At 53.1% G+C, this 13,854-nt stretch overlaps 2 protein-coding genes across 2 annotated transcripts in view; one reads left to right on the forward strand and one right to left on the reverse strand.

Annotated features, from left to right (window-relative positions):
- Positions 1 to 11,789, forward strand: part of COL27A1 (collagen type XXVII alpha 1 chain) — a 185,879-nt gene extending 174,090 nt beyond the window's left edge. The window contains exons 60-66 of the mRNA XM_029912756.1: positions 867 to 920; positions 1,800 to 1,862; positions 2,631 to 2,796; positions 4,171 to 4,277; positions 4,954 to 5,034; positions 6,659 to 6,844; positions 7,879 to 11,789. Coding sequence (XP_029768616.1) covers positions 867 to 920; positions 1,800 to 1,862; positions 2,631 to 2,796; positions 4,171 to 4,277; positions 4,954 to 5,034; positions 6,659 to 6,844; positions 7,879 to 8,028 — 807 coding nt within the window. The 3' untranslated portion in view covers positions 8,029 to 11,789. The remainder of the gene's footprint in view (positions 1 to 866; positions 921 to 1,799; positions 1,863 to 2,630; positions 2,797 to 4,170; positions 4,278 to 4,953; positions 5,035 to 6,658; positions 6,845 to 7,878) is intronic.
- Positions 11,067 to 13,854, reverse strand: part of LOC112121768 (ER degradation-enhancing alpha-mannosidase-like protein 3) — a 20,643-nt gene continuing 17,855 nt past the window's right edge. The window contains exons 17-18 of the mRNA XM_026657229.2: positions 12,903 to 13,091; positions 11,067 to 12,163 (exon numbers count right to left, since the gene is read on the reverse strand). Coding sequence (XP_026513014.1) covers positions 12,069 to 12,163; positions 12,903 to 13,091 — 284 coding nt within the window. The 3' untranslated portion in view covers positions 11,067 to 12,068. The remainder of the gene's footprint in view (positions 12,164 to 12,902; positions 13,092 to 13,854) is intronic.

Consider the following 13,854-nt stretch of genomic DNA (forward strand, 5'->3'; position numbering starts at 1 on the left):
AAGGCCCATCTTGACAAAGCCCTGGCTGGGGTGATTTCGTTGGGGTTGGTCCTGCTTTGAGCAGGGGGTTGGACTAGATCAGGGGTTCTCAGACTTTTGTCCTGGTGACCCCTTTCACACAGCAAGCCTCTGAGTGCGACCCCCCCCTTATACATTAAAAACTGGAGGCAAAGTGGGGCTTGGAGTTGAGGCTGACAGCTCACGACCCCCCACGTAATAACCTTGTGACCCCTTGAGGGTCCCAACCCCCAGTTTGAGAACCCCTGGACTAGATGACCTCCTGAGGTCTCTTCCAACCCTAATCTTCTATAATTATAAGGAAGCAACCAGCCCTCCTCTTCCTCCCCTGCATTTTGGGGGTTGGCTCTCATGCTGTGGGTGGCCCCACTTTCTATGGCCCTGTGCTTTTGCACTCTCCAGGCATGCGAAGGGGGCAAACGAAACCACATCTGCATCTGATGAGCACGACATTACAAGCCATTCCCAGCTCTGGTGGGAAGCTGTGGCAGAGCCTGTCTCTAGCCTTCAATGTGCATCATGCAGGGATGGATGGGGTCTGCACTGCGCTAGTCTTCGGCGGCGGCGTCCCGTCTGTTCTGGTGATGCTGCTCTAAGAAACAGCCAGCACATCCCTAAAAGCCCCCCGTGTCTCCTTCAGTCGCTGCAGCTCGTCCCACACACCTTCACCCCGGAGAGTGTCTTGGGAGACATTTTATCCTAGATGGACTGATCCACTAGGGGTGCGGGCCCTGACAGAGGGAAGAGAGGGATTCCTAGTGCTTTCTCTGGGACAGTCTCCAGCTGCAGAGCCTCTTGCTGACTGTTTATTGTTTCCCCCCCCCCCCCCTCTCTCTCTCTCATGTTAGGGACTTAAAGGTTTCCAAGGCCTGCCAGGACCCAAAGGCGAGCCAGGCCTGCCTGTAAGTTAAGCCGATATTTACATATCCCCCGTCCTTTCCTTCTCAAACAAGAGAGAACTTGCACTGTGCGGTTGACAACAGATGGAGGCGGGGGAGTCAAAAGGCCTTGGCAGCAGTGCACCAAGCAGCCTGCCGTGTACCTGGGGAGCACTGAATGGCAGTAGGACTGGAAGGGAACTCCTGGGTCCTCGCATCCAGTCCACTGCTGGCTCAGGCCACCCTGTTGATGCTCTGTGCGGAATGCTGAGAGGGTGCCAATGATTCTGGGATGTATTAACAGGTGTGTTGTGAGCAAGACACGAGAAGTCATTCTTCCGCTCTACTCTGAGCTGGTTAGGCCTCAACTGGAGTATTGTGTCCTGTTCTGGGCACCGCATTTTAAGAAAGATGTGGAGAAATTGGAGAGGGTCCAGAGAAGAGCAACAAGAATGATTAAAGGTCTTGAGAACATGACCTATGAAGGAAGGCTGAAAGAATTGGGTTTGTTTAGTTTGGAAAAGAGAAGACTGAGAGGGGACATGATAGCATTTTCAGGTATCTAAAAGGGTGTCATAAGGAGGAGGGAGAAAACTTGTTCACCTTAGCCTCTAAGGATAGAACAAGAAGCAATGGGCTTAAACTGCAGCAAGGGAGGTTTAGGTTGGACATTAGGAAAAAGTTCCTAACTGTCAGGGTGGTTAAACACTGGAATAAATTGCCTAGGGAGGTTGTGGAATCTCCATCTCTGGAGATATTTAAGAGTAGGTTAGATAAATGTCTATCGGGGATGGTCTAGACAGTATTTGGTCCTGCCATGAGGGCAGGGGACTGGACTCGATGACCTCTCAAGGTCCCTTCCGGTCCTAGAATCTATGAATCTATGTTGTCGTTGTCGTCTAGGGTGCGCCCGGCCTTGCCGGTCCCAGGGGACCCTCGCTAAACGTCTCCATGGAGGAACTGAAGGTGAGTGTTGGGGGGGGGGGGGAACACAGCCCTCGAGTGTCACAGAGGATGTGGTGGGGGCCGCTGGTTTGGTGGGGGGAATGTTTCCTTTCCCAAAGCTCTGGTTAGTCTTGGCCTGGTGGGAGCTGTGTATTGGCTCCCTGGGCTTGGGGGGGGGGGAAGGGGGGGTGTTCGCCTGCACAGGCTTGCTTGAATATAAAATATACGGTGGCTTAATCAGCGCAAAGCTAGAAGCAGGAGAATTGAGGGCACCGAACAACCAGTGGCCTCCATCTCCCCGGGTTTGCATTGCAAGTCTCAAATCACGTTCCCCCTCTTCACACTGCTTTCCAATTTCCAGCCACAACAGAAGAGCTTGTAACTTCGCTCTTCTTTGGGCAGGAGAAGACTTCCTCCAGTCTAAGGAAAAACCAGCTAAGCCTGTTGGCCACTCCCCAGAAAGCGTCACCAGTCAGTGCTGCAGTGTTAGATCACAAAGCCCAGTGAATGTACTTCTGACTTCGTAAGGAGGCATCTACTTAAGCATACCAACTTCCTCTCCTACCTGCCCCCCTTATTATTCGTATTCCAGTAGTACCTAGAGGCCCCAGCTGAGATCAGGGCCCTATTGCGCAAGGTGCTGTACAGAGTGAGAGAGAGTCCCTGCTCTCAACAGCCACAGTGTAACTAGACAAGACAGACATTGGGTGCACTTGGGCTGTTCCTGGCTGCCTGGGGAAAGGTGAGGGAGATTCGAGTTACTTTCTGTATTTCTTCCACCCCTTTTAGCATCTGATTTATTCAACCAACAAACTGAACTACGCCAGGGTGTGGGCTCTTCTGGACAACTTGGGCCATGAGCTGAAGCTCCTGGTAGAGCCCCCAAATGGCACTAAAGACAACCCGGCTGCCAACTGCAAGGAGCTCCTCCTGGCTCAGCCTGACCTGCCTGACGGTACCGAACAAACCGCACCGTGCTCTTGGGGGAGCGGGATCCCAGTCCGGATGTCATGGGTGGACTGGGGTCCTTCCAGTCCTCTCTGAACTCGGCTTGGTAGCTCCATTAAGGAAAGCTCACCACTGGCGTGTAGCAGCTGGGGTGCTGACTGAGCGCTGCAGAGAGAGCTCGTGGGGGGAGGGAAGCGTCCACCGGGCCTCTCCCCTTGGCTCTAAGAAGAAATCATTAGTCCTGCACCTTCATGAGCACTGAGGTTCACTGTGCCCTGCCCTGGGGGAGGTGGATGGGACAGTGGTTGTCCCAGGGTTAATCTCTCAGAGGAATTTAGAGCCAGTGCACTCAGGGCATCGGTGTCCAGCAGAAAAGGAGGGTTCCTCTGTGGGTGGTCTACAGATGTCCAGATAACCTCCTCTCTCTCATTCTGGATTGCGCGCACACAGCCCCCGGCCCCTCGGATCTGCACTCTCTCTAGAGCCCGTTAATTGACAGCTCCTACAGCCAGAGCCTGGTCATATCTTCTCCGGAGGAGAAAAGATGAGCTGGGGATATCGCCAGTTACTCTTTACAGCCTGGTCACATCTGCAGTATCACAGCTATTGTGCTCGGGCGGGTTGATGTTTTCCTGGCACCGCGCTCAGGGTGGGGCGGTGTGTTGACTTCCGCCATCTTGGCTGACCCAGAGGGAAGTCAGCTGGGGCCCCTCACAGCTAAAAGTCTGAGCTGCTAAAGGTCACGGGCTGGGGCTGTAACACACTCCGATCCTGTTTGGATCAGGCACCGAGGGGGACGTGTAACACGCTCACCAACGGCTTACGTGATTCCTTCGGACTTAGGAAGCCCATGAGGAGGGGCCGAGGTCCACAGCAGTGCAAAGCCTGGATGAGTTCCTGCGTGTCATCTGGGCTCACTCACTGGGGATTGAGCTAAAAAAAGCAGAACTCGAAGCTGGAGTTGCTACAGCTTGAGCTTAAAAAAAGAAGTGGGTTACAGTGTGAACGTTATGGCAGCATGGAACGTATTTCTTGCTGCGGAGTGAGTGCCCACATACCCTGCCAGCAGGCTGGCTGGTGTTTATTAGTCCACTGTTGGGAACGGCGTGTGACAGGTTGGCTGGGGTGGGGAGTCAGGCCGCGTGACATGACTGGGAATTCAGCATGATTTATAGCAAATTGAGACCGACGTGGTTAAGGGGCTGGTGTGGGGAATGCAGCAGAGCACATCACAGGACTCCTGCTCTAGCGTGGACGCCCTAGTAACAGGCACTACCCTTTAGAAAAGGCGTGTGCTTGGACATGAAAGCTAAAGCAGCCTCCTCTCTTCCCAAACACCAGCGGCTCTGGGTGACCCGGTCCTTGCTCTTCCCCCGTCCAGGTTATTATTACATAGACCCCAATCAAGGCAGTCCGCAGGACTCTCTGCTGGCCTTCTGCAACTTCACGGCAGGGGGAGAGACCTGTATCGCTCCAGTACGCAATCAGGTATGGCAGGGGGGTTGCAGCATTGGAGGGGAGGAGGGGGGAGTCTGGCTGCTTTTCTCAGGCCGCAGGACTTGCACAAAATCTGCTTCTCTGCAATGCCTCTGATGGTGGCAGAGCCAGGCCCGTGCGGAGAAGGACCTGAGACATGATATGGAAGCCAGGGTAGAGGTCCAGGAATTGGGGAGGGAGTGACTGACAGCATAGCGGGGGCGGGACATGAGGGGAACGAAGGGGAATTAGAGAGGAAGTAAAGAGGGATGTAGCCCCGAGCCTTAGCACCAACGATCAGCCACATGTAACTTGCTGTGTGTCTGGTTTGTGCTGACAAAGCCACAAACAGTGCAGGGGGCAAGGCAGACAGCAGTCTTGTTCCGTAGCCCCTCTGGGGGTGCTTAGGGGCATACTGCTGCCTTGGGGGGGGGGGGGCGGAAGGGGAGATTGCTCTCTGTGTAAACCCCAAGAGTGAGCCGATTTACAACACACGTGCAGGCCCAGGGCACGGCTCTGCTGAGCTGCCTCGGCTGGAGACGAAGCCAGGCTGCAGTTCCTGGTCAGAGTTATTTGGTGCCAGGCAGTCCAGCTGTTTAACCTCAGACACAGAGGTGAAAGTCATGACAGGCTGTCGTCTCGTCAGCCGCAGCCGGGGCGTCTAACTGGCAACGTTTCCCCCCACCAGGTGCCTATCAAAGCCTGGCTGAGAGCTTACACCTCCAAGGACACCTTTGAGTGGTTCAGCGCCCTGCCTGGGGGCTTCCTGGTCAGTTCTGGTGTGTCAGGGACGGGGCCCTCCTCTTCGTTCATTGGCAGGGCTCTATCCCAGGCGCGATGCGAGCGCTGCACGCAGGGCTGATTTAATAGCGGACGCAGAACCTGCCGTTCTCATTCTTGGCACGTTCCGTAGGAGCGGGTGGGTGGTGCTGGTAACTCTTGAATCAAGCTGTGCTTGAAACAGGAGTTAATCCAGGGACGTCCTAGGGCCTGTGTTGTATGTACGGTCGGACTGGGTGAGCACACGGGTCCCTTCTGGCCTTACAGCCTCTGAAAGCTGCTCTCAGGTTCGCCGACCCCCGACCACCACCACCACCTGTGCCTGTAACCAGGAAGGGGAGTGGGCATCCGGCCTGAATAACGTCTGTAACACCTCCGGGGGGTGAAAGCCAGGCAGTCCTACTGCCACGGTGTATCCCTCCTGTTCCACTGGGACTCTGGCAATGGGGTTAAAACATCGTGTCCCCCCCAGCTGATAATCTTAGGGTTGCCAACTTTCTAATTGCTCTGCTCCCAGCTCACTCCATCCCCCCCTCGTTGCTCGCTCTCTCCCCCACACTTTCACCAGGCTGGGGCAGGGGTTGGGGTATGGGAGGGGGTGAGGGCTCCGAGATGGGGCGGGGATGAAGGGTTTGGGGTGCAGGAGGGGGTGAGGGCTCCGAGATGGGTTGGGGGTGAAGTGTTTAGGGTGCAGGAGGGTGTGAGGACTGGGGCCGAGGGGTTTAGGGAACAGGAGGGGGCTCAGGGCAGAGGGTTAGGGGGTGAGGGCTCCGGGGATGAAGGGTTTGGGGTGCAGGAGGGGGCTCTAGGCTGGGGCAGTGGGTTAGGGTGTGGAAGGGGGTGAGGGCTCCGGGGATGAAGGATTTGGGGTGCAGGAGGGGGGGTCAGGGCTGGGACTGAGGGGTTCGGAGTGCAGGAGGCAGCTCAGAGCTGGAGCAGGGGGTTGAGGTGTGGGAGGGAGTGTGGGCTCTGGCTGAGGGTGTGGGCTCAGGGGTGGGGCCGGGGATGAGGGGTTTGGGGTGCAAGAGGGGTCTCAGGGCTGGGGGCAGCTGTAGGAGGGAGTTGGAGGGGGTTCCGACCAGGGGCAGAGGGTTTGGGCTCTGGCCGGGAGGCACAGCGGGGTTAAGACAGGCTCCCTACCTGCCCTGGGTCTGCGCGGCTCCTGGAAGCGGGCAGCATGTGCATCCCCTAAGCTCAGGGGACAGGGGTCTTCGCACTCTGCCTCCGCCCCAAGCACCGGCTCCGCAGCTCCCATTGGCCAGGAACTGGGGCCAGTGGGAGCTGCGGGGGTGGCGCCCTGCAGAGCCAGGGAGCCTGCTTTCGCCCTGCTGTGCCGCCAACCCGACTTTTAACAGCCTGGTCGGCGGTGCTGACTGGCGCCACCAGGGTCCCTTTTCGACCGGGCGTTCCAGTGAAAAACTGGGCACCCCTAGATAATCTCAGGGTGGGTTAAATGTGGGCCTTGGAAGAGCCTCCTGACACACATGGTGCCATCCTCTCCATCAGGCTAGACTCGGGGGCTTTGCTGTGGGTTAAGCATTCTAAGCGGCTGCAGTAGGTCTGCTCCCCCCTGCCCCCCCAGCTGAACCCCGTTAACCCTCTTGTCGCTGCAGCTGGAATACCAGGGTGCCAGCACCGTCCAGCTCCGCTTCCTGAAGCTGCACAGCAGCCTCGCCACCCAGAAGGTGTCGTACTCCTGCAGGCCTGACGCCAACGGAGAGCCGCAGCTGGAGAAAGACGTCAAATTCCTAGCGGACTCCAGGGAGCAGAGCTACCTGACCACGCTGCCAGGCTGCATGGTACGGGGATGGGCGGGGAAGCTGTGCCAGTGGGGGGGTGTTCTTAGTAGAAGCAATTAGGTTGAGAGAAGTGGGGATTCCCGAAGGGCAAAGGCCTTTCCGGTGGAACCCCTTGTAGGTCACACACAGCAACCGTTGACAGACCTTCCTGCAAGACTAAATCCGGTCTTCCCAGCTGCAGGGAGAGGGGCTTAGTGCTAGTCTCAGGCTAGGTCTACACTACAGCGGACTTCCGACCTAAGATACGCAACTTCAGCTACGTGAATACCGTAGCTGAAGTTGCGTATTTTAGGTCGGCTTACCTGGCGGTGAGGACGCGGGAAAGTCGACCGCTGCCGCGCTGCCGCCGACTCTGCTACCGCCTCTTGTCGAGGTGGATTTCCGGAGTCGACGGTAGAGCCATCAGGGATCGATTTTACCGCGTCCTCACGAGACGCGGTAAGTCGATCCCCGATAAACCGATTGCTACCCGCCGGATCGGCGGGTAGTGAAGACGTAGCCTCAAAGGTAGCCTTGGGAAGAGGTGGTGGATGCCACATCAACCTTTGCCATGACGAGACCTGGCCAAAGCAGTTACCCGTTACCCATAGCTATGTGGAGCCCATGTAGTATGGATGTTTGCCCCCTAGCCCCCGCCCCTCCAGCGAGCAATTCCAGTTCAGGACACGCATGCTAATGTGGCGAGCAAATTAGGTGCTAGCTTCTCTTTCAGGGTGTCTTTTTGTATGGGCACGATACTGTTCTCAATAGACTCTGATGGAGATGTTTAACCTGGGGGAGATAGCTTAGTGGTTTGAGCATTGGTCTGTAAACCCAGGGTTATGAGTTCAATCCTTGAGGGGGCCAGTTAGGGATCTGGGGTAAAAATTTGTCTGGGGATTGGTCCTGCTTTGAGCAGGGGGTTGGACTAGATGACCGCCTGAGGTCTCGTTGAACCTTAATCTTCTGATTCTCTGAGTGGGGACAAGGCCTATGACCTCTTACACTGTCACCACTGACCCATGCTAATAGTGCAGCTCCATTGTGTGTTACAGCTGGACAACGAGTCTTCGATCACAGACACCATATTCCAGTTTTCCAGCGAGGAGCTGGCGCTCTTGCCCCTGCGTGACCTGGCTGTGTTTCACAATGGAGACGTCTCGCACCAGTTTGGCTTCACGGTTGGGCCAGTTTGCTTCAGCTGAACCCAGAAACAAAAATCCACTTTCCTTTTGGGGAATATATGACTGCAAAGGAGAAAGGAACTAAAAAAACCCTTCTCATTGCTGTACCTCTGGCTGGCTTTTGAAAGCTACCCTTCCTATTTATAAGGTAATGTTTATAGCTGCATTATGCCATGGACTACACGGCCTTCTGAAGGAGGAGACTATTGTTTACAAAAGTAATTTCTCTATAAATATATAAATATATATATATATATAAAAGGTGCTAATTTAATAAGTGATGGGAAAATTGTCATTTAACTCCATCCATTAGGGTCTGCTTAAAAGGAGATCCAAGCTTTCAGCTGGGACCAAGTTTTCTTCCCCTTGTTCAATTGCACAAGTCCCTGGGTCCCTTCTCTGCTGCAGCACCAATGGATTAGCCCAGGCAAATAGCCAGGCCATCGGTGCCCATGGAGATCGTGCCAATCAAACAAGCAGCTGGAGCTGGTTGGGAATTTTTCCACAAGTGTGTTTTCATCAAAAAAATGACGATTTCTCAAAACCGGAACTTTTTGGAGGAAAGGGTCAGTTGAGATGAGATTTGACTCAAAAATGTCACTGGAAAAATTCTGGGTTTTTTGTTTCAAAACTATGTTGCGTTTCTAAATTTAAGCTGTGTAACAATGGTTGAAGTCAAAACATTTCACAGGTAGCACAATGAAACGTTGCTGGGTGACCGAAGCTGAATTTTTGTTCTTTTTGGATTTTCAAGGTGTGAAAATTGTCACGATTTTAACTTTTTCCCAATTCAGGGTAGGGAGGAATATAGTGACATAGGGTGACCAGACAGCAAGTGTGAAAAATCGGGACGGGGGCTGGAGGGTAATAGGAGTCTATATAAGAAAAAGACCCAAAAATCGGGACATCCGGTCACCCTATATTGACAGCTCAAAACTGTCTGCAGAATGGGAGAAGGGAGTCCCGCCCAGCTCTAACTGCAAACTATCTCCAGGAGGTTCAACATACTACCACCCTGCTGGCCTTACAGGACGAGTAGCACCTTGCCTTTCAGTTCTTAAAGAAAATACACGAGACTATTCATGCAAACTCTTCACTTGGTCAGCCAGCAACGTGTTTATTAGCACTGCCGCCCCAGGTGTGATTGTGAAAGATGGCGTGAGAAATACTGCCATCAACTCTATCAAGCTCAGTAGAAGGGAGAATCATATTTAATGGCAGTTAAATTAAGATGCCCTCCTTAAATCATTACAATAAGCAGCAAATGCTGCCAATTTTTCAGGGGTAGTTAGGGGAGAAAATTCACTACGTAGAGAAAAGGGATAAAATTTATAGCAGGAGGCTCCTATCCCCTACTACCAAGGAGCTGCTCCTTTCCGTGTGATGAAGCTTTATTTAAGGCCTCGTTTCACTAAGGGAGACATACTGAAGGGCAAGAAGTGTCTAGCCTCTGCTGCACAATGAACTGGTACATCAGGAGTTGCTGCTGAGAATCAAACAGACTATTTAAAACAGTTCTGTTGTACGGGGGCATGTTTTCTAGCAGGTGCTGCCAACCTTGAGGCAGAGCCCTATTTCTATTAGCGGGCTTGGGACAGGGTCAGGGTCCTAGAGGGAGGTGCTGATCTAGATCAGCAGCAGTTTTACAATTCAGCCACAGTCCTGGAGTCCAAGTCCACCCCCCACGCAGGACGCACCTATTGTTTGGAAGAGATTTGACTCCCGTTGTAGCTCTTCCTATAAACCCAAACACCCGGCTTGCTTACAGATCGGCTTGTTTTGCTCTTAAAAAGCCAAGTGCGTGAAATCTCACATTTAAAAACAGTGCTGTGGGTATGGGCAAGCTTGCAGGAATTAACTAACCAAGGCATGCTTCGTCCCAATGTGTGTTTGTGGGCTGATGAGTGGGGGAGTGAGGGCAGCTGCATGCACTTAGCTACAGGCCACTAGTGTTTTGCAACCTATTTCTAAGTGCAGCTTCCCCCAGTAAGGATCGCTGTTCCGAGCCCTCACACTCATTGTCCAGGGGAAGCTGAAGCTGTTCCCAGCAGTGTGATAAAGCCCTGTCCTCGGTTAAATTCTGCTTCAACGTCCTTCAGCTGAGGTCTTTTACTGTTTAAATGTGATGACATCCATTGCTGGCAATGGATGTACCAAACTCACCGTTGCCCAGGGGCTCTGGCCGCAGGGTTCACTGCTCTCCTCTTACTCTTAGTTGTATAATTTGCATTTTTAGCCTGACCTCTCTATGATATGCTGGTCATTTTGTATAAAGATGGGATGCATTTTATGAAACTAGCACCAGTTCTGTGTATGCAATACAAAGATTTGACTTAACGCTGCTGGTCAGCTTCGTGTTCTGCAATGAGAACTTTAAAACCTGGTCTGTTACTTTAAGGCCCTCATTTTCCCACTCAATTCTATGCCAGTGGTCTGGTTTCACAGCCCTTCCTTTGCAATAGGGAAGAGGGGCAGAAACCTGTCTGAGCGAAACATTGGCTTAAACTCAATGTCGAGCAGAGTGCTTGATGGCTGAGGCTGGGGAGTCACTGGTTTCCCACTTCACTCAACCAGGGCACACTGAAAACAAACTCATCAGGTTACCAGCTATCAGCACAGGCCTTGTGCCAGGTTTAAAACTCAAGCAAGTTCCCATGAAGAAGGCTGGCCAGTAGAAAAGTCCTAGTAAGACAGTACCCCTGGCCACCTGCTTTTTGTTTAGGGTTTGTGCAAAAGACACCACGTTCTATTAAAAGGGCCCATATGAGGAACGTTTAATTTACTCACACCAGCTGGCAGCCAAGGCCAGTTCCTTTGCAACATCACTTCTCCACTGTGCTCCTGAAATTACAGGGCCCAAGTCTGACTCCCATTAAGAACGGAAAGTAAAGTGCAGATTGCAGAGGCCCAGCACGAGAGAAGATTGTGTCTCGGCTGCCCCCCTTACCGAGCAAGCAGTGCCCTGTAATAAGAGGCTGTAGAAAAGTTTTCAAATAGCCTTTAAACTACAGTACAAAAATGGAATTCTCAGGCATCCCTTCCCAGAAGGGACAGGAGGAGAAAGTTTATGGTGCCTCTTTATACAAGTTTTTACCACTACATATGTCAGAGAACTTCAATGGCAGTGCAGTAATTGCAGTGAATTGTTTCCTCCTTCAGGCGAAAGTTCGATGCACATACTGATGGATGCAATCTCTTCCCCCCCCCTTTAGTCAGTACCAGCTGGTCACTAGAAAGGCACCACAGGTCAGTTGTAACAAATTGCCAAGCCTAATTTACAGCAGTTATCAGGTGTAGATTAGGTCTCCCAGCTGGCCAAGTACCCCCTTCCTTGCTTTCATACAGCCATCGGAGTTGTGCCACAGTTTTGGGTTCAACCACAGCACCTCCTAAAGGCTTGTAAAATTTCAATTAGGCAATTTAATTCCTACTGTTTAGACATGCAGTAGTGAGCTTCTGACACTTGTTGCAGAGGCCAGTGGGATTTCTAGGTGAAGATTTCCTACCTTTCCCTTTCCAAGTACCATAGAGACTGCAGAGCCTAGCCCGTCACTTGGAAGTGACACAGCTAGAGAAAGTTAAAGCTGGGCTTGGCTTACCTTCTTGGGTACAAAATCCCCTGCTCTTTGTTGGCAGTAAGATCAAGGAAAGGGCTACAGCTGATACTCACCTCAGAAACCCCCTTCACTTGCACATTAACAAACCAAGAGTGAGCAACATCTTTCTATTTCAAAACACACACGTTGGCCCTTAGCATCACCGAGACGGTTGGCACAAGTGTTGTTAAAAAAAAAATGGAGATGCTACTGTCATGACTCACTTGTACTTTGGCTGGCAGCTAAATGCCACTTTTCCCTTCCTCCAAATTACAAACATGAAAGTTCCTGAGGTTTTTGGCAACTGGGTTTCCACCCTGCGAACTGTGACTCGTGCTCTGCAGTAAACGGTAGGAGTGCAACACTTCCGCTTTTTCCATGCTCTTGGAGCAGCTTCCACAGGAGCGTCAGACAGCTGCCTTCTAGCTGGCCACTAGCCTCCTGGAGAGCAGAAGCAGCCTCCACTCATGCTTGGTCTGGAGCACTTGTCACCATCCCGGTGCGGGTCTCTGTGGCTGCCTCGTGCAACTGACTTGCAGACAAGGGCTGGTCTGTGTTTTCTAGAAATGTAGAACAGTTAAAGGGTGAGGGTTTTCAAAGGCCAGACGGGAGCTGTTCAGCGTGGCTCTCATTCCAGTACCAGCCCTGGTGTGAACCCATTTCCGAACACTTACAGCTCCTTTCAAGCCAAACAATCGATGGATTTGAAGGGCAGAGGGGACTATCCTCATCTGCCCTCCTACGTAATCTTACCCAACGATTCTTTAGTCAAGGCTAAGAGCTAGCGGTTGAACCAGAACAGGGCGTCATGTCCCAAAACTGATAAAACCAGAATGCATCAAAGGGTCCTAGTGCAGCTCCAGTCCCCTGCCTGGGGCACAGGGTCCCATTGCACCTCCATGCACCAGGTCACACCACCAGTGGTGCAAATTTGTCCCAGCCAGCCCCTCCCCCATTATCAGGATCGAGGGGTGGCTGGGCCAAACATGACCAGCACTGGGACCCTGTGCACAGGGTGGCAATGCCCACAGCAGGGAGCTGAGCTGAGCCCAACCCAGCCCAGCCAGCCCTTGGGCCCAGAACTGCTGCAAGGTGAGTGGGGGTGGATGCTACACTGCACCTGCACGGACACCCTCCCTCCCTAGTCACTGGGTTGCCGCAGGCCATCAACAAAGGCCTGAGCCCAAAAGGTTGAAAACCACAGCACAAGAGTGGCTCCAAAGTGCTTTTGCTCTTAATTCCATCTCCTCTTTCATCTCATCCAGTTCTCAGCTCCCACTATGGTTTGGTTCCTCTTACCTTCACCTAGGAACATGGGTTTAGTGGCCAGCAGCACATCCACATTGCGATGCTGGGACAGTGCATCTAAGAGGACTTGCCCCTCCTTCTGGAAGAGGAAGACAAGGGGGATGACTATGTCACTGGTGCTTCCATCTCCCACCATCTGGAACAGAACCATCTCCTCGCTGCAGCTGCCTTCAGCATTGTCTACAGAGAGGGAATACGAGAGCCCGTTTCAGGGTCAGAGCTGGGAGCATTCTCTTACTTGTACATACTGTCACACTCCATGCACTCTACTGATGTGCTGCTACTTATGGGGCAGGTTTGGTCTGACCCACAATTTCATGCCGGTAAGACGATTGGAGGTCATTTGTTCTTACTTGTACTGTACGTTACTGACGAGGGGGGGGGAAGAGGAGCAGGGTTCAGATGCCGAAGGTAACTGCAATTCCAGCCCCCATAAACCACAAGCAGTAGGCACAAGCCTGCAGTACTTTTCTTTACCCTGAAGGACAGGTACACATGGTCCCTCAGTGAGCTTTCCCCCTCTATCTAGCAGGCAAGGGTTTTGCAACAAACAGATACTAAAGGTGTCCAATGCTCTTCTGGTGCAAGCCCCAGCTCCCAGCCCCAAGGACAAGCTTTTGCCCCCACTCATCTCCATGACCGCATCAGAATACCCACCGTCTCCCAGCCCCCGCCCACTCCTGCACTGCTTCTGTCAGCAGGACGTGACTGGTGCTGTATGCATGTGACAAGCCTAGGGTTACCATACGTCCGGATTTTTGGGACTCAAATCCCCGTCCGGGGGGAAATCCCCAAAAGCCGAACATGTCCGGGAAAATCCGGCGCCGCTGGGTGCTGGGCCGGGGCCGGCGGTGCTGGGCCGGGGGTGCGCTGGGCCGCGGGCTGGGGCCAGGCCGGGGGCCGGCGGTGCTGGGCCGGGGGCTGGCCCGGGGCCGGCACCCCA

The sequence above is a fragment of the Terrapene carolina genome, unplaced genomic scaffold (assembly GCF_002925995.2).
Source record: "Terrapene carolina triunguis isolate 2854851 unplaced genomic scaffold, T_m_triunguis-2.0 Scaffold238, whole genome shotgun sequence".
NCBI classification, from domain to species: Eukaryota; Metazoa; Chordata; order Testudines; family Emydidae; genus Terrapene; species Terrapene triunguis.